This window comes from Trachypithecus francoisi, unplaced genomic scaffold (assembly GCF_009764315.1).
Source record: "Trachypithecus francoisi isolate TF-2019V2 unplaced genomic scaffold, Tfra_2.0 Lachesis_group10, whole genome shotgun sequence".
In the NCBI taxonomy this organism is placed as follows: Eukaryota; Metazoa; Chordata; class Mammalia; order Primates; family Cercopithecidae; genus Trachypithecus; species Trachypithecus francoisi.
This window is the reverse complement of record NW_022681455.1, coordinates 115,049,951-115,074,876: the sequence shown is the minus strand read 5'-3', so window position 1 is coordinate 115,074,876 and position 24,926 is coordinate 115,049,951. Positions and strand designations below refer to the sequence as shown.

Sequence of the window (24,926 nt, the reverse complement as noted above, 5' to 3'; positions counted from 1 at the left end):
GGCGTGAACCCGGGAGGCGGAGCTTGCAGTGAGCTGAGATCCGGCCACAGCACTCTAGCCTGGGCGACAGAGCGAGACTCCGTCTCAAAAAAAAAATAAAATAAAATAAATAAATAAATAAATAAAAGACATGGGCCAGGGACTGGGGCTCACGCCTGTAATCCTAGCACTTTGGAAGGTCGAGGTGGGTGGATCACAAGGTCAGGAGTTCGAGACCAGCCTGGCCAATATGGTGAAACCTCGTCTCTACTAAAAATACCAAAAAAAATTAGCCGGGTGTGGCAGCACATGCCTGTAATCCCACCTACTCGGGAGGCTGAGGCAGGAGAATTGCTTGAATCCGGGAGGCAGAGGTTGCAGTGAGCCGAGATCGCACCACTGCACACCAGCCTGGGTGACAGAGTGAGACTCCCTCTCATAAATAAATAAATAAATAAATAAAAATAAAAGACAGGGTGAACAAGACCCAAACTAATCTTCTGATGTTTACTTAGAAACAAAAACCTAAATGAAATTCAAAATAGATATCTGAATCTAGATTTGTGTATAAACGTTAGGTGGAGAGTTTAGGGTCTGGAACAGACAAATTCCACACGTACTTTTCTGGGCTCGGAAGACTTGGTGGTGGAGTGGGCCAGGCAAGGTGGCTCATGCAGGTAATCCCAGCACTTTGAGAGGCTGAGGTGGGTGGATCCCTTGAGCCTAGGAGTTCAAGACCAGCCTGGGCAACATGGTGAAACCCCATCTCTCCAAAAATACAAAAAATAACCAGGTATAGTGGCGTGTGCCTGTAGTCCCAACTACTAGGGAGGTTGAGGGGGGAGGGTCACTTGAGGCTGGGAGGTTGAGGCTTCAGTGAACCAAGATTGTACCACTGTGCTCCAGCCTGGGCGACAGAGCAAGACCCTGTCTCAACAAAAACAAGAATACTTGGTGGAGTGATTTAAATACTGTTTTTCCATTAGGATGAGATCTTTCCACCAGAATTTCCTGAATTTATTCCTTTTTTCTAGTTTATCGTAATGTAGTTGAACTAATTTAAACTGAAGTTGCCTTCCTGTAGCCAAGAATCTACATATCTACAAACTTATTCCTGAAGTTGGCTTTAATAAAACACTTCTTTTGTATTTTTTCTTATTTTGAGGTTGATTTATTTTGGGATTGGGGCAATGCGGAATTAACACTCTTCTAGAAGTATACAGTAATTATTACAATCATAGATTATATTTATTACATACTTACTATGAGCATTGTGCTAGGTGCTTTACATGTTTTGCTGCACTTAGGCTTATGGATGTTAAATAATGGCCGGGCGCGGTGGCTCACACCTGTAATCCCTGCACTTTGGGAGGCCAAGGTGGGCGGATCATGAGGTCAAGAGATTGAGACCATCCTGGCCAAAATGGCGAAACCCTGTCTCTACTATACAGTACAAAAATTAGCCGGGCATGGTGGCGCGCGCCTGTAATATTGAGGCTGAGGCAGGAGGGTCGCTTAAACCTGGGAGGCAGAGGTTGCAGTGAGCCCTGATCACGCTATTGCACTCCAGCCTGGGCGACAGAGGGAGGCTCCGTTTCCAAAAACCAACCAAACAAACAATAACAAAAAACAAAATTAGCCAGGCGTGGTGGCGCATGCCTGAGACAGGAGAATTGCATGAACCCGGGAGGCGGAGGCTGTGGTGGAGGGAGGTTGTGGTGAGCCGAGATTGTGCCATTGCACTCCAGCCTCGGCAACAAGAGTGAAACTCTGTCTCAAAACAAAACAAAACAAGCAAATGTAAATAATTTGTCCAAGATCTTGCAGCTAGTACCTGGAAGAGCCCAAATTTGTTCCCAGATCTCTCTTTCCACAATTTATGCTGCATAGCCAGACCTATAAATTGTATAGTAATGAATGCTTAGAAGTACTTAGGAATCTTCTTTGTTTTTTTTTTTTTTTTTTTTTTTTTTTGAGACGGAGTCTGGCTCTGTCGCCCAGGCTGGAGTGCGGTGGCCGGATCTCAGCTCACCGCAAGCTCCGCCTTCCAGGTTCACGCCATTCTCCTGCGTCCGCCTCCCAAGTAGCTGGGACTACAGGCGCCCGCCTCGTCGCCCGGCTAGTTTTTTGTATTCTTCAGTAGAGACGGGGTTTCACCGTATTAGCCAGGATGGTCTCGATCTCCTGACCTTGTGATCTGCCCGTCTCGGCCTCCCAAAGTGCTGGGATTACAGGCTTGAGCCACCGCGCCCGGCCGGGAATCTTCTTTGTTTTTCCATTAATGAGATGAACATTCTTTATTGGGGTGGTAATACATTTTCAACCATTGACATACTTATGTTTTAAAACAGTAATTCCGAAAGGATCTGCATCTGTTCTGCCCATCTTCTTTCACTTCTCCAAGCCATTTCTATAACAATATTTTCCCTTCCTTGAAAAGGTAGTCATCTGTTTTTCTGGAATTAGGTTTGCAGTCAGTTGGGGTCAAAGCTGTCTTGCTTTTTATCCCACCCACCCTCCCCCTCCCCCCCTCACCCCCCCCCCCCCCCAATTCTAACTGAAACTCAGGAAATTAGAATTCGTTCAGGTCGTGTAGTGATCCCTGGCTCAGGTGGAGTACCATCAGCAGGATTCTCCCAGTCTTTTGTGCTTTGTACTTTGTTTTCAAAATCAGTTAATTTCATAATAGAAAATTAGCACTTTAAAAGGCACAGATGTGATTTGGAGATTATGGGTAATTCTTAGATTGCATCTTTGTTAATATTTACATTAGTTTATCAGTATTTCCTAAACTATAATATAGTTGGATATAGTGATAATTAATGATGTATACCTTTTTTTCGACCAACTGTAGAATGATGTTATCTAAGCAAGAAGAAATGTAGGGACCTTTTGAGGATTTTATCAGATTTTTGTGCACATTACTAACATTTGCAAAACCAGAAGATTCCAGGTGTTTTTAGAGATGAGTTCTTACTTTGTTGTCCAGGCTGGATGGAGTGCAGTAGCTACTCACAGGCTCTAACCTAACACATTACTGCCTCCAACTCGTGGTCTCAAGAGTGCTGTCCACCTCAGCCTCCCAAGTAGCTAGGACTGCAGGCATGAGCCACTGAGCCTGGCCTGATTCTGTTTTTAAAATATATTAATTTTTTTCCCCAGTTTAGCCCTGGTCTCTCTCTTTGAGCTACTTGTCTTTCAGAATTGTGCAGTGAGGTGTGCTATCTTAATTCAGATGGAAGTGTACTTCCTGAATCCAAGCTGTACTCTTCAGAAACACCAGTAGTTTGCACTGGGTTATACAGAAAGAGTTCTTCACATTCTGGCAGCTCAGCCCTGTTTGCTCTTGCTTAGGCCAGTTCAAGTAAACAATGCACTCACCACAGGTCAGTATGGAAGAATTGTGGCATGTGCAGGTACTTGGGTCTGGGGCATGAGAAATTATATTTAATTTCAGGACTTTTTTGAATCCTGTAATCTTACATCCTTCCCTTGTATTTTATTTTCAAAATTATAGAAGTAACATAGTTGGATTGGTGGTATGAATTGCATTGACAGAATCATTCCAGATTTACTGGGTGTAAACATTAATGGTGTTGTCAGATGTCTGGAAATTTTTTCTTTTAGTCTAGTTTTCTTTCCCTTTCTTTCTTTCTTTCTTCCTTCCTTTCTTTCCTTTCCTTCCTTTCCCTTCCTCCCTCCCTCCCTCCTTCCTTCCCTCCCTCCCTCTCTCTCTCTCTTTTTCTTTCTTTCTTTCTTTCTTTCTTTCTTTCTTTCTTTCTTTCTTTCTCTTTCCTTCTTTCTTTTCTTCCTTTCTTCCTTTCCTTTGCCTTTTCCTTTTCCTTTTTTTCTTTTTTTTTCTTTTTTCTTTTTCCTTTCTCCTTTCTCCCTTCCTTTCAAGACGGAGTCTCATTCTCTCACCCAGGCTGGAGTGCAGTGGTGCGATCTCGGCTCACTGCAACTTCTGCCTTTTGGGTTCCAGTGATTCTCCTGCCTCGGCCTCCCGAAGTAGCTGGGATTACAGGTACCTGCCACCATGCCCAGCTAATTTTTTTGTATTTTTAGTAGAGATGGGGTTTCACCATGTTGGCCAGGCTGGTCTTGGAACTCCTGATCTCAGGTGATCCACCCGCCTCAGCCTCCCAAAGTGCTGGGATTACAGGCATGACCCACCGCGCCCGGCCTAATCTAGTTTTCTACTTTGCATTTGGCTGTAGTAGCTACTGATGTGACAAATTTGTACCTTTGTTCAGCTGTCCTAAATCATATGACAGGGCAAAGAAAGAAAGAATATAAAGGATGCCATATCAAAGTTGATAATTCTGTTCATTATTCATACAGTGCCCTTCAGAGAATTTTTTCACCCTGCATTCTAAAACTCCCATGTAAAAGTTAGCTATACTATTCAAACCAGATCATCAGATGGTTAATGTGCTCTTCTTAGAGTAGAACTGTCAGTCTAGGACTCCAGGAGGGCAGATTGCTACCTGCTATGTCCCAGAGGATGGAAATACATCATATTTCCTCGCTGCCACCACCCCTTTGAAATAGCGGAAGGGGGAAAAATAGGAAAATATGAACTGGGGAAGTGCGTTCCCGGTCATGAAGATGTATTCTAAATGTTTTCTGAGGTGTGGATGTATATCCTAAACTGGAATAACCTTTTACTTTTGTTTCTTTTTTTACACGTGATACAAAAATTTAAAAGTGCAAAGAATATGTAGTAAGAATAAGTCTTTTTATGTATCCTTTCAGAAATAATCTGTACACATACAATAAAACATGGGTGTCAGATATTTTGAATTCTTATTCTTTGCCTGTATGAAGCATGGCCTCTTGGATAGCAGTAACGTTTTTGTTGTTTAAAATGGTTAGATTTTTATACAGAGAATGACATTTGCAAACCCTTCTATAATATTTGAAGGCCTTCTACATAACTTTTCTCCTGATGCTTGTAACAGCCCCATGAGGTGGGTAAAGCAGGGTTTACCTCTTTTATCTACACGAAATTTGAAGCTTAAAGAATTAAGTGACTTCATCAAGGTTGTTATGCGATGAATGTGCAATGGAACTGGAATCAAAACCCAAGTCTTTGGCTGATACTCCAGAATTATTGTTTCCGTTTTGCCTGTCAAACATGATAGCTTGAGGGGATCCATTATCCTGTATCTTCTTTTGTGAGATGTGAAAAATACCGTGAGTCGCTAATTTTAGGTTTTGTTTGTTTGTTTGTTTTGTTTTGTTTTTCTGACAGAGCCTTGCTCTGTCACCTAGACTGGAGTGCAGTGGTGCAATCTCGGCTCACTGCAACCTCTGCCTCCCGGGTTCAAGCAATTCTTTTGCCTCAGCTTCCTGAGTAGCTGGGACTACAGGCGCGCGCCATCATGCCTGGCTAATTTTTGTGTTTTTAGTAGAGACAGGGTTTCACCATATTGGCCAGGCTGGTCTTGAACACCTAATCTTGTGATCTGCCCACCTCAGCCTCCCAAAGTTATGGGATTATAGACATGAGCCACCGCACCCAGCAGAATTTTTTTTTTTTTTTTTTTTTTTTTTTTTTTTTGAGACGGAGTCTCACTCTGTCGCCCAGGCTGGAGTGCAGTGGCCGGATCTCAGCTCACTGCAAGCTCCGCCTCCCGGGTTCACGCCATTCTCCTGCCTCAGCCTCCCGAGTAGCTGGGACTACAGGCGCCCGCCACCTCGCCCGGCTAGTTTTTTTGTATTTTTTAGTAGAGACGGGGTTTCACAGTGTTCGCCAGGATGGTCTCGATCTCCTGACCTCGTGATCCGCCCGTCTCGGCCTCCCAAAGTGCTGGGATTACAGGCTTGAGCCACCGCGCGCGGCCTCCAGCAGAATTTTTATACTGTATTTTGGTAGTAGTGGTGTTGTAGTTACAGCCTCACAGTTCAGAAATATGACCTTTTTGATGTATTTCCTACAAAGCAGTTTATAAACATTAGTGCCACTTTCATTACATGTGGACACCATAACTGACTGTATTCAGGCAACTGAGCAGTGAAAGCAAGGCCTTTTATCTCTTGATAGCTGTGTGCCTGCCATGGCTAGGAGCCAGAGGGATAAACCTGTCCAAGGTTCTTCCCTTCGATGCCAAAGTGGAATCTGAACAAGCATTTGATAGAGTGCCTGACTCTGTTTCCTTCTCCCATAATTTAGGCAAAAATGCTTAACACCAGCACCAAACTGCATTCTAGATTTCTAAGTCATTTCCTATGGAGAAAAAATGAATGGTGGGTGGAAAAAGTTTTCAGATAGTAGACTGTCATGGGGATGATTTTTTAGTCCCAACAGACTAAAAACTCTTGTCATTGCAAAACAATCCTTACATTTCTTAAATGTTAGGCAGTCCCAGATGGGAATTTGATGAAAAGATTGGCTGAGCTCTGTGTATGAAAAGGAATATCTCTAAATGTTCCTCTGAAGGGATGGCGTATCTCCTATTGTTTATAAGCACCTTGTTTCTAATTCCTGATAGTAAAATAAATGGGAAATGTGAGGAGAGAGTTTACATTTTTTTCATACACAGCAGAAAAAATTACGTTTTTGTAATTTACGTTTTATAAAATTTACAGTTTATACTTATAAAATTTACATTTAATACTTTATAACATTTATATAATAAATATATTTATTTTTATATTCATGGGTTAATAGATTATAATCCAATGTAAAAGTCATTACATTTGCCATAATGTAATGATTCAGTTTTTGTTCAGTAACTAGATTGCTCTGTGTGTGTGTGTGTGTGTGTGTGTGTGTGTATGTATTTTTTTCACTCACAGGTCAGCCATGAACTATATTCTTATTTGTTATTTTTTATTTCCTGCTCTAGGCATAGAAGATGAGAAATTATACTAATTTGAGTATTTCCATTTGGTTAGTTTAACTAGTGTTGTTAGAGTTTTCTTAAACAAAAATAAGATGTAATTTGACTTCTCAAAGTAAAGTTTGGGGCAAAACGTCTTCTCTAGGGAGATGGATCTTTCTGTCGGGGAGTCAGGGGTGGAGGGAGGTCAACCATTAGGTCCAAAGTGGTGGTTTTGAGTAATTAGCAATTGCTGTGTGTTTTCATATTTTCAGAATAGGGATATAACTTCACTGAAGATGACTTAATTAGTACTTGACAAAGCTGAAAGTCCTGTTAGTATATTTATACCTATGAGTAAGTATGCTCTCTGAATCATTCTGCTATTTCCCACTGTAAAATACATATACCTTTTTGTTTTATTAGAATTAAAGGGCATTGAGGAGATTTTTCATTTTAAAGGTACAAGACAAGTTTTAACCTTAACATAGCCCACTCACTGTTCTGTATTTATGTGAGACCTTCTAAGAACCAGGGATAAATGGGCTCTAATTTGTCTATGAGGGTCTTGCCTGTCTATCTTTAAAACTTAACGTGTTCCTATAGGAGTGAGTAACTGTGTAATATTTGACAACTGTTATCCCACTGCCCACTTGGTGGGAAGCACACAAATAATAAAAGTAAAAGAAATTATCACACTGTGTTTAGCATGACGTCTTAATTTGAACTATGAGAAACCATTATTGGACCAACGTTGGGATTTTCACTAAAGCCTTGTAGTTATCCTAGCATGTGTTAGGAGATGTCAAATGAATAAGCCTAGGAGTGATTGTCGTGGGGTCCATCACTTTTTCTGCCATTGGCACAGAATGTGCCTTTCCAACACCACCCACAGCCTAGTAGTGCTCCACCCTGCACAGCCTACCTCTCATCTGCCTCAACCTGCACACAACAGCCTTAACCAAACCATAACCACCTTTAAGACTTAATTCAAATGTACCCTCCTCCATGAAACCTTCTCTGACTGACTTTATTGCCATACTCATCTCATAGGGTTAGCGGTGCTTTTTTCCTCCTTTAAAATATCAGGTCCCCTTTCCCCCTAAAAACTTCACATTCAGCCTTGTGTGATGATTAGATATGCACTTGAGAGCCAGTTTCTGTATCTCATGCCTTTTTAAGAAAAAAAAAAAAAAACTCAATCTCCTGTTGGACCTGTACAGTGACTCCTTTTTGAAAAAGTGGTTGAACATTAAAGACTTAAATAAAAGCAGCTACAACTCTTTAGTGAAACAGAGCATTGTTGGAAGGCATAAAGCCTGTGCTGATCACTGTCCTTTTGGAAAAAAAATAACCACTATACCTGGGTACAAATAAGAAAAATAAATTCTGATAGAGCCAGAATAAGGCACTAAGAGGAAAGTAGTTCTAAACCTGAGGATTGAGATTCCATTTAGACTTGCTCAGGAAAGTTTCCCATTGGTAAAAGATTGGGCTTATTTTGTTAGATACCAGCTACATTATCTTCATTGTCTTTGGGGGCTTTGGACCAGGTTAGTAAATGAATTGTTCATGTGATGGGAAGTTACTGGGTTCTTAATGAATAAACTCCCAGAAGACTTGACTTACTACTGCAGCAGAGTGTCTCCAATGGAAAGGAGGCATTAGGTTATCGCTTGCTTTCAAATTTTTCTAAGGCCATAGAAGCACTGACAGTGTTGGCATCTTTTGTTTGTTTTCTCCTGGGGGATTCATAAACAAAGTCTATTGTCACTTAATTTACTACCAGGTGTCTTACAAAAAAGACCCTACTCCTTTATGTGATCTGATGTAGTTCAACTTCAGTGGAAACTGTAGAATGTTACATATTTTAGACAATATCCAACTCCCAAGCATTTCTGTTTCAGAAACTGGGACACCTTCCAAGATAGCTTTGTGAATCCTTTAATTTCTCCTGCCAGACTCATTAACTTAGCCTGTTCACCTTGGGGAAATCATAGTTCCAGACTTTCTGTAAAAACCCTCCTAAGTGAATGTGGTAGTTGATTTGAGAACATTCAGACTCAAGCTTTTCAGTAGTTTATTCTGAAACCTGTTTGTTGTGACTTTGACTAGCAGAGAATAAGGTGAAAGAGTAGTAACCATCATAATATATATTATATAAATACAAATTGTCTACCTTTAAAAAAAGTTGAAATTCAGTAAGTACATTTTTAAATTCCACATCTCAGATTTTGTAGACTCATAAAGCTGGAAAGAACCGCAATCAATATTTGACCAGAATTTCTTAATTTTTTTCTTGTCTTGTGGATCCTTTTGAGATTGTGATAGCTGTTGTGGATATTCTTCTCAGAAGAATATAGATATACACAAATGCTTGCATTCAATTTCAAGATATTTCAGACTCCCAAAGCCTGTTCATGGATTCCCATTCTAGCTCAAAGCCTATCGTTAGGGGTTTAGAGAAGTTAAGTGATGTACCTGAAGTCACACAGCTTCTATAGCTAAATACTATAGAAAAGTGGCAGGGTTCTTTTTTGTTTTCTGTGTTTTGTGGGGTTTGTTTTGCTTTTTGACCATTTCCTGCTGCACTCAAATCATGTTCTTTATTGAAGTCAAGCAGGTGTCTCCAAGTACTTGGTGCTTTTCCCTTTACTGCCTTTGTTTGCTATATCATTTATACAGCATTACCCAAGTTCCTTCTCTGTTTTAGTCACTGATGCATTGGGATGGGGTATGTGCAAAGTTCTCTTCATTTGCTCATTCTTCCTTTTATAATAGTTTATTTATTGATACTAATATATGCAACGTCAAGAATCACTTCTCTCATATTTGGTCATTAAATTAGCAGCTGTTTATGATGCTTTTCATAACTTTTTTTCTTACAGTTTTCCATTGTAAGAGGAAAGTTTTATTTCCAATGAGTAAACACTTGATGTGAGAGACCCTTCTTTTTGAAGCCCAGATTTCTGTCTCCAGAATAAGGAGTAGCTGATAATGTGACATAGCTCAGCTTCTAATTTGAAGGAGCCAGCACTTTGCCCCCGGGTTTGAAGAGTGCAGGTAGAGGTAGGAATCTTAATGATGAGATGAAGTTTTTTTCGTCTATCTTGGTCATGTTCTTCCTATCATTTGAAAAATTAGTAACCATCCCCCCCAGTAGATACATACTCATAAAATATTAGTTACACCCATGTTATATGCATTATAAAAATACATTAAAACATAAAGGATAAGCTTTTTTAAAAACAGAAGCTCTGTTATTTTCTTCCTGACCCCCAAGGGATCCTTAACTTCTTCCTTGAGGAATCCACTCCTTTTTGGAGATCACTCTTCTAATTCTTTAGGCCTATCTCAAGTCCCTCCTCTTGCTTGTTTGATTTCACTATTTTAACTGTACAAATGGATCGTAAACAACTTGAGATTAGAGACCAGATAGAGTCTTGTCTTTGTATCTTGCAACAATGCCTAGCACAGTTTTGAGTTCATCATCATTATTCAAAATATACTTGTTGGCTAATTCTTGGGATCGTCTCAGAGCATTATTTTACTATTACCAAAGAGGAAGAAAAAATTCTGTTTTATCTTATTTTAGTCATTCTGGGTGTTATTCCTCATGCTATTCATCTTCTAGGATTAGAGACAAGTGAGCCTATCTGCACTTACAGTTTTGTGGAAATAGATGTACTTTATCTGAGGAAGTGGTTTAATTGGGAAATAATGAGAATGGTGCAATATGAGAACCAAACCTGAATCAGCACCCGCATCTGTTTTCATTCCTTGAAATTTCTGTTCATTATTGGTTCTTTATAAAGGGTAGTATAAAGTACTCCTTTGTATTTCATATTTTGTAGTCTCTGTTCTGTTCCTCTAAACCACTACTGTGTTATTGGATTCTAAAAACTCTTCTAAGTTTCTGAAATTAATTGTTCACAATTATGCTTAACAATTCTTCTTAACAATTTGGTTCCATGAATCTCAAAGACCTAACACCATAACCTTGTTCTTAGGGTATTCCTATTCTATCATCTTTTCTTTCTGGGTAGAGAAACTAAACCTAGGAAAAGGCTGGGCATACTGGTTCATGCTTGTGGTCCCAGCACTTTGGGCGACTGAGGCAGGAGGATCACTTGAGACCAGAAGTTTGCGATCAGCCTAGGCAACATAGCAAGACCTGGTCTGTACAATAAAATTTTTAAAAACTAACCAACCATCATGGCACGTGCCTTTAGTCTCAGCTACTAGGGAGGCTGAGGCAGGAGGATCGGTTAAGCCCAAGAGGCAGAGGCTGTATTGAGCCATAATGGTGCCACTGCCCTTCAGCCTGGCAACAGAACAAGACTCCATCTCAAAACCAAATGAATGAATGAATACAAAAATAAAACCCATTTATAGTCAGTTGCGAATCAAGATAGCAAAAGAGATGAAAAGCAAGCACTGATGCCTGGATTTGCACTTTTGTGTCGCCATGGATTATGTCATTTCTTCATGAAAGGGTACAGTAGTGTTCTGTGCTTTCTAATATAATTCACTAATTTTAGATCATAGCTATTTCAGGTTCTAATTTAAAGGCTTTGATATTTTTATTTTATTTGTTTGATAGATATATTAGTCATTTTTTCTTCATAACAGACACCCTCAGTGTTTCATGGGCTTAACTTGGGGCTTGTTTTTCTTGCCCATGAGTTATTCGAGATGGCTTTGCTTTAGGCTACAGGTTGAGGGTTAAGTTCAGGTCTGCTCCACGGGTCTCTCCTTTTCTTTGTACTACCATGTTCCCATGGGGAGTGGAAGGGGTGCAGGAATACAGGCCAAACTACCCAGGCACATTTAAATTCTCTTCTCATATTGTCTCTCCTAAAACTCCATTGGCCCGATCACATCAGTGACCTATATTATATTATGTTGCATTAACAGTATTACTAAGCACACAGTACTGCACCTCTTAGGAAGGAGTGACATCATCCATGGAGACTCAATTAACTGCAAACGTGGACTCCAGTGCTTGCTTTTCATCTCCTTTGCTATCTTGATTTGCTCAATGTCAGTGGAGCCGGGTGTATACTCAGTTTATAGCAGGAGGCGGTATAGACTTACAAAACAGAGGATCTGGATGTAAAATCCTATGCAAGCGGAAAATTGGGAGAAATAATCCAATCTCCCGCTGTAGGGAAGCAAGTCATTAAAACAGTAATTAATTTGCTGATATTGTCCTGTGGACTGTAAACATGACAATAATTTTCTTTCTACGGGGAGCTTATATTTTATTTGACTACAATTTTTTTGAAAATTCTCCACTGCTCTAAATTTCTTTCAAGAATGCCCCTTTAATCCAAGATTTTGTTTAGTAGAAATGAGTATAAGTAGAGAAGATTGTGATATTAATTGCTTTCCATGCCTTGTTTGAGAAAGAACTAGAATTGCTAATTGATTGGGAAAACTTAAATGATAGATTTTAAAAGGATAGTGTAGAAAACTGCCTAAGTAAAAGCATTCTGTTAATAAACTATTAGAGATATAAGTTAAACTTCAAACTGAGGTGGTGGGAACAGAGTTAAGCTAGGTTAACTCAGCGTGGAGGCTGATTTCTGAGCCTCAGAAAGGCACCTTAAAAAGGCATTGAAGTATCTGCTGTTAGACAAGTAGGGAGAAAGTTGAAAAGTACTGTGTTATATAATACAACCTTATGATTACCTAGCAACCTCATTAAAGTCAATTTTAATATATGTTGTAAGTATAAAGATGAGTTTGTATGTTGTTAATGCCTACTAAATTCTGCAGTGGGATTAATAGTTCCATAGGGAAACCATTTTCTTCTTGAAATAATGCTGGATGTGGCTACTTGATTTGTTATATTTTCTTTATTGCCTTATCTTTATCCTTGAACAGAAAACATTTTTAAAGTAGCATGTTTTGCTACCTAAATTGATAATATTTAAGTTATAGACACACAATTCACTTTATGTAAACCAATTATTTAAACAGGTTAGAATACTGTGGAAACTCAAAATAAATTGTGCTTTTTTTTTTTTTTTTTTGAGACGGAATCTTGCTCTGTTGCCCAGGCTGGAGTACAATGATATAATCTCAGATCACTGCAATCTGTGTTTCCTGGGTTCAAGCAATTCTTCCACTTCAGCCTCCCGAGTAGGTGGGACTACAGGCATGTGCCACTACGCCTGGCTAATTTTTGTGTTTTTACTAGAGATGGGGTTTCACCATGTTGGCCAGTCTAGTCTTGAACTCCTGACCTCAAGTAATCTGCCTGCCTTGGCCTCCCAAAGTGGTGGGTTACAGGTGTGAGCCACTGCACCCCACCAGGAAGTGGTGCCTTATTATGGTGTGTTTTATTGCAGTTGTGTCTCCTTTGAACAAGGAAACTAAAGGAGATATGTATTGCAAAACTATGTAATATTATGTGAAACCTAGTCCACCCTTTTTTTTGTCATGGAATTGAAATTTCTTTTTGTTTTTGTTTTTGTAGATGGAGTTGCTCTGTGGCCCAGGCTGGAGTGCAGTGGTGCGATCTTGGCTCACTGCAAGTTCTGCCTCCCGGGTTCACGCCATTCTCCTGCCTCAGCCTCCTGAAGTAGCTGGGATTACAGGTGCCCGCTACCATGCCCGGCTAATTCTTTTGTATTTTTAGTAGAGATGGGGTTTCACTGTGTTAGCCAGGATGGTCTTGATCTTCTGACCTTGTGATCCACCTGCCTTGGCCTCCCAAAGTGCTGGGATTATAGGCATGAGCCACCGCGCCTCGCCTGAAAGTTCGTTTTATCTCTGGTCTGTGTATCTGGCTTTACAAAGCAAATGTATCCATAGGAATATATTTCCAAATGTTTTTTTAAAAATTTTTGTTATTAATTATAGACTCACAGAAAGTTTCAAAAGCAGTACCCAGAGGTCTTATGTACCCATCACATAGCTTCTCCCAATGGTGACATTAGGCCAATTTAAAAATCATTGATGGGGGCTGGGAATGGTAACTCACGCCTGTAATCCCAGCTGCTTGGGAAGCTGAGGTGGGTGGATCACTTGAGCTGAGAGTTCGACACCAGCCTAGGCAACCTGGTGAAACCCCATCTCTATAAATAATACCGAAAATGTCAGCTGGGCTTTTGCGCCTCTAGTCCCAGCTACTCAGGAGGCTAAGGCCAGAGAATCACCTGAGCCCAGGAGGTTGAGGCTGCAGTGAGCCATGATTGCGCCACTGCACAGCAGCCTGGGTGACAGAGTGAGACCCTGTCTCAAAAAAAAAAAAAAAATTGAGGGACTTCCTCTGCACCCTATAATAAACCTGAATTATAACGTGTCCTGTAGGGATCTTTATGTCATTGTTGCTTTATTTATTGCTTTAGCACATTCTTCTTCATTCTCCCCATCTTCACACTGTACCATTGATTGGGAAGAGATTAAATGTCATGTACCTTTCAGGTACATTTTTCCCCAACAGCCTAAAAGATATGCAAGCTCCATTTTACTGCTTATGTTGAAGAAGCATATTTGGTTGAATATTCAGATTTCTTGTTTTGAGTTTATTTTGGTGGTGTTTGAAAACTTGAAAGGTTCTATATATATATATAATTTACATCATCTCTTTTTTTTTCCTTCTAGCCTGAAAATGAAATTTCTTCAGACTGCAATCATGTAAGTATGGATTTTCTGTGATGCACCATATGTGCTTTATAGATACGATGACATATTTCGGGATGCTCTTCCTGTTGTTCTGGAAAGTGCTATGTTTTCTTACAGTCTTAATCTTAAAAGGAAGACACACTTTAAGGACCCTGGTAAAATCAACAAATAAGCCTTCATTGTAGAAGCCTGCAGGTTCTCCCAAATAATATTTATGTACTTAAGGTTAAATTTTTCTTCAGTTACAGCTACCATGTGAAAATAATTCTCTGCTTATCAAGTTTACAACTTTAGAATTTCCTATTTTAAAGTTCTCTCATTTACTTATCACATAGTCATCTTCTATTTGCCAAACATTATAGTAGCACATTAAAAGGAGACTGATGTGAAATCAAGTCTGTGCAAAAAGTATTGGGTGCTTTGGTAGAAGTCTATACAGAAGACATTGGAGACACAAAAATAAATTTTTTCTAGGTGAGTTGATGTCAGGAAAGGCTTAATAATGGAGATGAGGCTGGGCGTGGTGGTTCACGCCTGTAATCCCACCTCTTTGGGAGGCTGAGGCAGGTGGATCACTTGAGGCCAAGAGTTTGAGACCAGACCAGCCAACATGGAGAAATCCCATCTCCACTAAAAAAAAAAAAAAAATTAGCTGGGCATGGTGGTGTGTGCCTGTAATCCCAGCTACTCTGGAGGCTGAGGCAGGAGAATTGCTTGAACCCAAGAGGCGGAGGTTTCAGTGAGCCAATATCGTGCCACTGCACTCCAGCCTGGGCAACAGAGCAAGACTTTGTCTTAAATAAATAAATAAAGGAGGTGACACTTGATCTGGGTCTTAGAAGAAGCGGACGTCTGTATGTGGCAAAAGTCACTCTATCACATTATAGAAGGTAGGTTGGACCAGAGACTGTGTAAGCAGAGACAGATTGGCTATTTAGGTTAACTACTTATTCTTATGAAAACCTAGGTAAGTCAAGTACAAAATAAAACTAGAGGAGTACTAGAAGAATAGAGGGAAGGCTTTTCTAAATATGACACAGCCCCAAAAGATGTTTTAAAAATATATGTCTGCATCTGTATCTGATTACATTAAAGCTTTCTCCCCCAAAAATGTTTTTGCAATGCAGATGAAAAGGACTATATTTGTTAATAGAAAGTGCTATTAATAAACATAACAGACATGAGTAGACTGTTCACAGGAAAAGAAAAAGATGTCCAATAAACAATAAAAAGCTTATTCTCCCTCAGAATCAAAAACATAAAAATTCAACAAAAAATGAGTACACTATTGTCATCCATTTGATTAGCAAATATCAAAAATTTGGTAAATGGGTACGAACCTATAGTCCCAACTACTCAGGAGGCTGAGGCTGGAGGACCCCTTGAGCCAGGAGTTGGAGGTCGCAGTGACCTATGATTACAACACTGCACTGCAGCCTGGGTGACAAAGTGAGACCCCCATGTCTTAACAAGGAAAAAAAAAAAGGATAAATACACAGTATTGATATGGATGTGTGTATTTTTTTTTTTTTTTTTTTTTTTTTTTTTTTTTTTTGTTGAGACGGAGTCTCGCTCTGTCGCCCAGGCTGGAGTGCAGTGGCCGGATCTCAGCTCACTGCAAGCTCCGCCTCCCGGGTTTGCGCCATTCTCTCGCCTCAGCCTCCGAGTAGCTGGGACTACAGGCGCCCGCCATCTCGCCCGGCTAATTTTTTGTATTTTTTTTTAGTAGAGACGGGGTTTCACCGTGTTAGCCAGGATGGTCTCGATCTCCTGACCTCGTGATCCGCCCGTCTCGGCCTCCAAAGTGCTGGGATTACAGGCTTGAGCCACCGCGCCCGGCCGGATGTGTGTATTTAAGCATTCTCTAGCCCATAGATCAACAAACTGCAACACATAGGCCAAATCCAGTCTACTACCTGTTTTTACACATAAAGTTTTATTGAAACAGCCACACCATTTATTTTTGTATTGCCAGTGGCTGCTTTTCACACTAGGATGGCAAAGTTGAGTAACTGCAACAGTGACCGTAGGTCCCTCAAAATCGTTACTTTCTGGCCCTCTGCAGAAGTTTGCTGAACCCTGTTCAAGCCTATGTATGGGAATAAAAACAAGTTATAAAGCAGTCAACCTAAAATGCATATGTTTTGACCCAGCATTTCTGCTTCTATGAATTTGTGGATAGTTATACTTAAAATAATAGATAAGGATGTGTCTATAAAAGGATATTTGTTGTGGCATTATTTATAAAGCAAAAGATTAGGGGAAGACCTCAAAATCCATCAATAGACTGAATCTGACAGGAGAAACCCAGAAAAAAGTTAATGCGTGCCTTAGAACTCTCAAAGAGCCAGCCAGACGCCCTGGTCCATGCCTGTAATCCCAGAACTTTGGAAGGCTGAGGTGGGTGGATCACCTGAGGTCGGGAGTTGGAGACAAGCCTGGCCAACACACTGAAACCCCTCTACTAAAAATAAAAAAGCTAGCCAGGTGTGGTGGCACACCCCTGTAATCCTGGCTACTCGGGAGACTGAAACAGGAGAATCGCTTGAACTGGGGAGACAGAAGTTGCAGTGAGATCACGCCACTGCACTCCAGCCTGGGTGACAGAGTGAGACTCCGTCTCAAAAAAAAAAAAAAAAGAACTCTCAAAGAGCCAAGGAATAGGAAGGATATGATACTGCTGAAAATGGGGAACAAATAGTATCCAGAAAACAGGAGATTTGGTTGAAGGTCTATGTAAGAAGCAGTCAGGACTCTTTAGAGAACAATTATATAACCCAGAAATTCTATAATACAGCATTCATAATGTCCCGCATGCTACCAGAAATGGCTGCATGTGGGAAGAAGCAGGAAGATATCGAGAGACAAAGTAGCCAGTAGAGAGAGATCCAGAGAAGAGAAAATTCATATATTGGAATTATTAATAGCAGACAAGGACTTCAAATAACTAATAAAATAGAGGAAAATAAAATATTTTCCTATAAATAAAATAGAGGAAAATTAAAATGGATAAAAATATGAAGTAATTCAACTTAGAATTAGTCTTTATTGAGAAAATCAATTGGACATTTTCAGACTAGATACAATTTCAAAAATTAAGAACTTATGGGTAGTTTTAAAAGACAGCTTTAGTGGACATAAAAACAGATTCATGACCAGGTGCGGTGGTTCACGCTTGTAATCTCAGCACGTTGGCAGGTTGAGGCGGGCGGATCACTTGAGGTCAGGAGTTCGAGATAATCCTGTTCAACATGGTAAAAAAAAAAAAACCCGTATTTACTAAAATTACAAAATCAGCCGGGCATGGTGGCAGGTACCTGTAACCTCAGCTACTCAAGAGACTGAAGGCAGGAGAATCGCTTGAACCTGGGAGGCGGAGGTTGCAGTGAACCAATATCGCACCACTCCAGCCTGGGCAACAGAGCAAGACTCTATCTTTAAAAAAAAAAAAAAAAAAGGCGGACAGAATGGGATAGAAGCAATATTTGAAGAAATAATGGCTAAGATGTTTTTCCAAATCTAATGAGAGGTGTTAACCCACAAATTCAGCAAACTTAGTGAACCTCAAGAGAAATCTATACTCACTTAACAATTTTTTTTTTTTTTTGAGACAGATTATCGCTCTGTCACCAAGTCTGGAGTGCAATGGTGCCATCTCAGCTCACTGAAACTTCTGCCTCTGGGGTTCAAGTGATTCTCCTGCCTCAGCCTTCTGAGTAGCTGGGATTACAGGTGCGTGCCACCATGCCCAGCTAAGTTTTGTATTTTTAGTAGAGACAGGGTTTCACCATGTTGGTCAGGCTGGTCTAGAACTCCTGACCTCAGGTGATCCTCTCGCCTAGACTTCCCAAAGTGCTGGGATTATAGGTGTGAGCCACCACGCCCAGCCTAGACACATTATTAACAATCTGCCAAAACTAAAAGATAAAAAGAAAATTCAACAAGCAGGCAGAGAAAAAGAGACATTCTCTTGAGGGAAGGAAAATGACAGCTGACTTCTCAACACAACAAGCAGTAGAAACTAGAGATAAATGAAACAAAAAATGTAAAATGCTGAGAGAAAATGCCAACATAGAATTCTATATCCAGCAAAAAATATCCCTTTAAAAAATGAAAATAGTCCAGGCACTGTGGCTCATACCTGTAATCCCAGCATTTTGGGAGGTAGAGGCAGGCAGATCACTTGAGGCTAGGAGTTGAAGACCAGCTGGCCAACATGGTGAAATCCCGTCTCTATTAAAAATACAAAAATGGCCAGGTTTGGTGGCTCACACCTGTAATCCTACCTAGTACTTTGGGAGGCCAAGGTGGGCAGATCACTAGGTCAGGAGATCGAGACCATCCTGGCTAACATGGTGAAACCCCGTCTCTACTAAAAATACAAAAAATTAGCCAGGCATGGTGCTGGGTGTAGTCCCAGCTGCTTGGGAGGCTGAGGCAGGAGAATGGCGTGAACCCGGGAGGCGGAGCTTGCAGTGAGCCGAGATCCCGCCACTGCACTCCAGCCTGGGCGACAGAGCGAGACTCCATCTCAAAAAAAAAAAAAATTCTAAACATTAACCACCGCACCTGTAATCCCATCTTCTTGGGAGGCTGAGGCACAAGAATCACTTGAACTGGGGAGGCAGAGGTTGCAGTGAGCTGAGATCCCGCCACTGCACTCACCCCTGGCCAACAGAGCAAGACTGTATCTCAAAAAAAAATAAAGTAAAATAGGTGTTATCACACAAGCAAAAGCTGATAATATTCGTCTCCCACATTTGCATGCTGTGAGAAATCCTAAATTCTTGAAGCTGAAAGGATCACAAATTGAAGCACAGAAATAGCACTAGAAGAGAAAAATAATTGATAAATATGACTATTATTCTTTCATTCTTTAAGAGAACTGGCCGGACACAGTGGCTCACGCCTGTAATCCCAGCACTCTGGGAGGCAGAGGCAGGTGGATAACGAGGTCGAGATTGAGACCATCCTGGCTAATATGGTGAAACCCCGTATCTACTAAACATAAAAAAACATTAGCCGGGTGTGGTGGCAGGTGCCTCTAGTCCCAGCTACTTGGGAGGCTGAGGCAGGAGAATGGTGTGAACCCAGGAGGCAGAGCTTGCAGTGAGCTGAGATTACGTCACTGCACTCCAGCCTGGGCAACAGAGCAAGACTCTGTCTCATAAAAAATAAAAATAAAATAGGTGTTACCAGACAATCTAAAGCTGAGAATATTCTTCTCCCACATTTGCACGCTGTGAGAAACCCTAAATTCTCAGAGCTGAAAGGATCATAAATTGAAGCACAGAAATAGCACTAGAAGAGAAAAATAATTGATAAATATGACTATTATTCTTTCATTCTTTAAGAGAACTGGCCGGACACAGTGGCTCACGCCTGTAATCCCAGCACTCTGGGAGGCAGAGGCAGGTGGATAACGAGGTCGAGATTGAGACCATCCTGGCTAATATGGTGAAACCCCGTATCTACTAAACATAAAAAAACATTAGCCGGGTGTGGTGGCAGGTGCCTCTAGTCCCAGCTACTTGGGAGGCTGAGGCAGGAGAATGGTGTGAACCCAGGAGGCAGAGCTTGCAGTGAGCTGAGATTACGTCACTGCACTCCAGCCTGGGCAACAGAGCAAGACTCTGTCTCATAAAAAATAAAAATAAAATAGGTGTTACCAGACAATCTAAAGCTGAGAATATTCTTCTCCCACATTTGCACGCTGTGAGAAACCCTAAATTCTCAGAGCTGAAAGGATCATAAATTGAAGCACAGAAATAGCACTAGAAGAGAAAAATAATTGATAAATATGACTATTATTCTTTCATTCTTTAAGAGAACTGGCCGGACACAGTGGCTCACGCCTGTAATCCCAGCACTCTGGGAGGCAGAGGCAGGTGGATAACGAGGTCGAGATTGAGACCATCCTGGCTAATATGGTGAAACCCCGTATCTACTAAACATAAAAAAACATTAGCCGGGTGTGGTGGCAGGTGCCTCTAGTCCCAGCTACTTGGGAGGCTGAGGCAGGAGAATGGTGTGAACCCAGGAGGCAGAGCTTGCAGTGAGCTGAGATTACGTCACTGCACTCCAGCCTGGGCAACAGAGCAAGACTCTGTCTCATAAAAAATAAAAATAAAATAGGTGTTACCAGACAATCTAAAGCTGAGAATATTCTTCTCCCACATTTGCACGCTGTGAGAAACCCTAAATTCTCAGAGCTGAAAGGATCATAAATTGAAGCACAGAAATATGAGCACTAGAAGAGAAAAATAATTGATAAATATGACTATTATTCTTTCATTCTTTGAGAGAACTGACTTGGCCAGGCGCAGTGGCTCACGCCTGTAATCCCAGCACTTTGGGAGGCCGAGATGGGAGGATCACCTGAGGTCAGGACTTTGAGACCAGCCTGGCCAACATGGTGAAACCCCATCTCCACTAAAAATATAAAAATTAGCCGGATGTGGTGGTGCACTCCTGTAATTCCAGCTACTTGGGAGGCTGAGGCATGAGAATCACTTGAACCTGGGAGGTGGAAGTTGCAGTAAGCCTAGATAGTGCCATTGCAATCCAGCCTGGGCAAAAAGAGTAAAACTCCGTCTCAAAGAAAAAAAAAAAAAAGAGAACTGACTTAAGCCAAAGCGATAACAATATACTTTCAGATTATAACATGTAGAATAAAATATATGACAACAGTAGCACAGAGGGTGGGTAGGAATAAAAATATAATTTTACTTTGGAATATTCTTACATTGTATATGAGGTAGCATAATATCAATTCAATTTGGACTGTGACCAAGTTAAGGATGTATAATCAGGATACAGATTTGTTTCACATAATGATTGTTCAGTTAATGGTATTTAGCCATCATGACTCTTACAAGTTGTTAGCACTTTACCCAAAACACAGAATATTCCCTGAGACATCATTGTTTTAGGCACATTTGCATGTAGCGACTTATTCAGCACTAGTCAGATTATCACATGGAACAAATTTGAATTCTACCTCATAGTTAGGAGTGCTAAAGAAGTGATAGCAGGGAGTGATCAAGTAGCATCTTCTGTTCCTCTTCAGGGTGTGTTGCACATACAGTATTTCTCCACGTCAAAAAGTGGTTTTTGGGGTTGGTTTTGTTTTGCTTTTTGAGACAAGGTCTAGGTGTGTCACACAGGCTGGAGTGTAGTTGTGTGATCATGACTCACTCCAGCCTTAACCTTCCGGACTCAAGTGATCCTCCCACCTCAGCCTCCTGAGTAGCTGGGACTACAGATGCACACCATCATGCCCAGCCAATTTTTGTATTTTTTGTAGAGATGGGGTTTCACCATGTTGCCCAGGCTGACATCTAACTCCTGGGCTCAAGCGATCCAACCTTCTCGGCCTCCCAAAGTGTTAGGACTACCGGTGTAAGCTGCTGTACCCAGCCCAAAGTGTATTTTTTTAAATCTCAAAGATTCTTCTACAGGTAATGTCATGAATCTTTCCACATCAGGAGTTTTTTCTAAGTGCCAAAGTTCTAAGGAAAAGAATTATCATAAAATATGTCTTCGCACTGATAATGAATGCCTGCCTCATAGTCAATCATCTGATTTTACATTACTTTCCAGAGAATGATTCCCTAATACCCTGCCTTTACCAACCATCACCAACTCTCAAGTCTTCTCTCTCTCTTTTGGAAAGTACAATGAACTTCCATTATGTTATATTTTATGTACAAGTTATATTTTACTTGAAAATTGTTGTTTGTTACTTATATACTGTCTTCATTTTTCAGTTGATACTTCTCTCTCTGAAAATTGTTTGGGTGTCTGACCAACCTGAATAACGTCTATTTATTTATTTTTGAGATAGAGTCTTGCTCTGTCTCTATTTTGTAGAGATATGGAGGTCTTGCTTTGTGGCCCAGGCTGGTCTCCATCTCCTGGTCTCAAGTGATCTGCCTGCCTCAGCCTCCCAAAGTGCTGGGATGACAGGCATGAGCCACTGCGCCTGACCAGATAACTTGAACTTCATCACAATTAAAAACTTTTGTGCCGGGCGCGGTGGCTCAAGCCTGTAATCCCAGCACTTTGGGAGGCCGAGACGGGCGGATCACGAGGTCAGGAGATCGAGACCATCCTGGGTAACACGGTGAAACCCCGTCTCTACTAAAAAAATACAAAAACTAGCCGGGCGAGGTGGCGGGCGCCTGTAGTCCCAGCTACTCGGGAGGCTGAGGCAGGAGAATGGCGTAAACCCGGGAGGCGGAGCTTGCAGTGAGCTGAGATCCGGCCACTGCACTCCAGTCCGGGCGACAGAGCGAGACTCCGCCTCAAAAAAAAAAAAAAAAAAAAAAAAAAAACTTTTGTGCATCAGACACTACCAAGAAAGTTGAATGGCAACCTATACAATGAGAGAAAATATTTACAAATCATATACCTGATAAAGGGTCTAGTATTGAGATCATACAAAAACTCTTCCAACTCTAGAATAAAAAGCAAATTTTAAAATGGGCAATCGATTTGAATAGGCATTTCTCAGAAGAAAATATGCAGATAGCCAGTTGCACATGAAAAGATGCTCAACATCATTGTCATTAAGGAAATGCAGGCTGGGTGGAGTGGCTCATACCTTTAATCCCAGTAGTTTGGAAAGTTAATACTGGAGGATAGTTTGAGGCCAGGAGTTCAAGACCAACCTGGGCAACATACAGAGACCCCCGTCTCTACAAAGAAGAATTTTAAAACTGTAACCAGACATGGTGATATGATCATGCCACAGCCTTGGCAACAGAGTGAGACCGCGTCTCTTTAAAAAACAAACCAAAAAAGGAAATGCGTATCCCAACCACAATGAGATACTACTTCACACTCATTAGGAAGGATGGGTGTAACCAAAAAGGTGGACAATTAACAAATGTTAGTGTGAATCTAGAGAAATTGCTGGTGGAATGTGAAATAGTGCAGCCACTGTGGAAGACAGATTAGCAGTTCTTCAGAAAATTAAAGAGTTACTATATGACCCATGAGTTCCACTGTTAGATGTATACCCAAGAAAGTTAACACATTTTCACACAAAAATGTGTATATAAGTGTTCATAGCAGCATTATTAGTTAAAGCTCAAAAGTAGAAACACCCCAAATGCCTATTAACTGGTTAATGGATAAATAAAATATGATATAGCCATACAGTGAAATATCACTTTGCAAAAAAATTGAAGTACTAATACATGCTGCAACATGGATGAACCTCAATAACTGGACTCAAAAGATTACAAAAAGGACACAAAGAAAGAAGATGAGTGGTTTCCGGGAAATCAGAGAAGTGGGGAATGGGAAGTGACTGGTAATAGATACAGAGTTTCTTTTGGGGAAATATTCTGGAATTAGTGGTAATGATTATACAACCATAACTTCTGAGTTGTACTCTGGAAGGGTGAATTTTGCAATGTAAATTCTATCTCAACAGAGTTGTATAACCAACCCCCGTGGATTCACCATTACAGCTTCAAATATTAATTCAGATTGATACTGTGTTGTTTATATCCTTATGTACCTCCCCTCTTGTATTCATTTGAAGCATAACCCAGACATCACATCATGTCATCTGTTAATATTTCAGTAAATACTCTAAAGGATAAGGACTTTAAAAAACAACAAGACCAAGACCATAGTACCATTGTCATATCTTAAAATATCATAATTCTTTAACATCATCAAATATCCAATTAGCATTCAAATTTCCAATTTTAGCACCCACCCTAGAAGGGAGTTTATTTAATCTGATAAAACGTGGCTATAAAAAGGCCTACAGCAAGCATCATACTTCATGGCGAAATATTAACAGCTTTCTACACTAGATTGGCAACAAGCCATAGTTACTTATTATCACAGAGGTCCTAGCCAGTGCAGTAAGGCAAGAAAAAGGATAACAGGTAATAATTTAAAAGGAAAAAATTAAGCTGTCATTTTTATTGTTTGTTTATTCTTTTTTTTTGTTTTGAGATGGAGTCTCGCTCTGTCACCCAGGCTGGAGTGCAGTGGCTCTATCTCGGCTCACTGCAACCTCCACCTCCTGGGTTCAAGCAGTTCTCCTGCCTCAGCCTCCTGAGTAGCTGGGATTACAGGCACATACCACACCCGAGTAGTTTTTGTATTTTTAGTAGAGATGGGGTTTCAACATGTTTGGCCAAGCTGGTCTCGAACTCCTGACCTCAGGTGATGCGCCCGCCTCAGCCTCCCAAAGTGCTGGGATTACAGGTGTGAGCCACCGTGCCTGGCCTATTATTTTTTAAAATGCACTATCGGCCGGGCGCGGTGGCTCACGCCTGTAATCCCAGCACTTTGGGAGGCCGAGGCGGGCGGATCACAAGGTCAGGAGATGGAGACCATGGTGAAACCCCGTCTCTACTAAAAATACAAAAAAATTAGCCGGGCGCGGTGGCGGGCGCCTGTAGTCCCAGCTACTCAGGAGGCTGAGGCAGGAGAATGGCGTGAACCCAGGAGGCGGAGCTT

At 40.9% G+C, this 24,926-nt stretch overlaps 1 protein-coding gene across 2 annotated transcripts in view; it reads left to right on the top strand.

Moving 5' to 3' along the window:
- Positions 1-24,926, top strand: part of GLG1 (golgi glycoprotein 1) — a 154,638-nt gene that overhangs the window by 53,633 nt on the left and 76,079 nt on the right. For both annotated transcript variants that reach the window (XM_033219002.1, XM_033219001.1), the window contains one exon: positions 14,418-14,450. In XM_033219002.1, the coding sequence (XP_033074893.1) occupies positions 14,418-14,450 (33 nt within the window). The remainder of the gene's footprint in view (positions 1-14,417; positions 14,451-24,926) is intronic.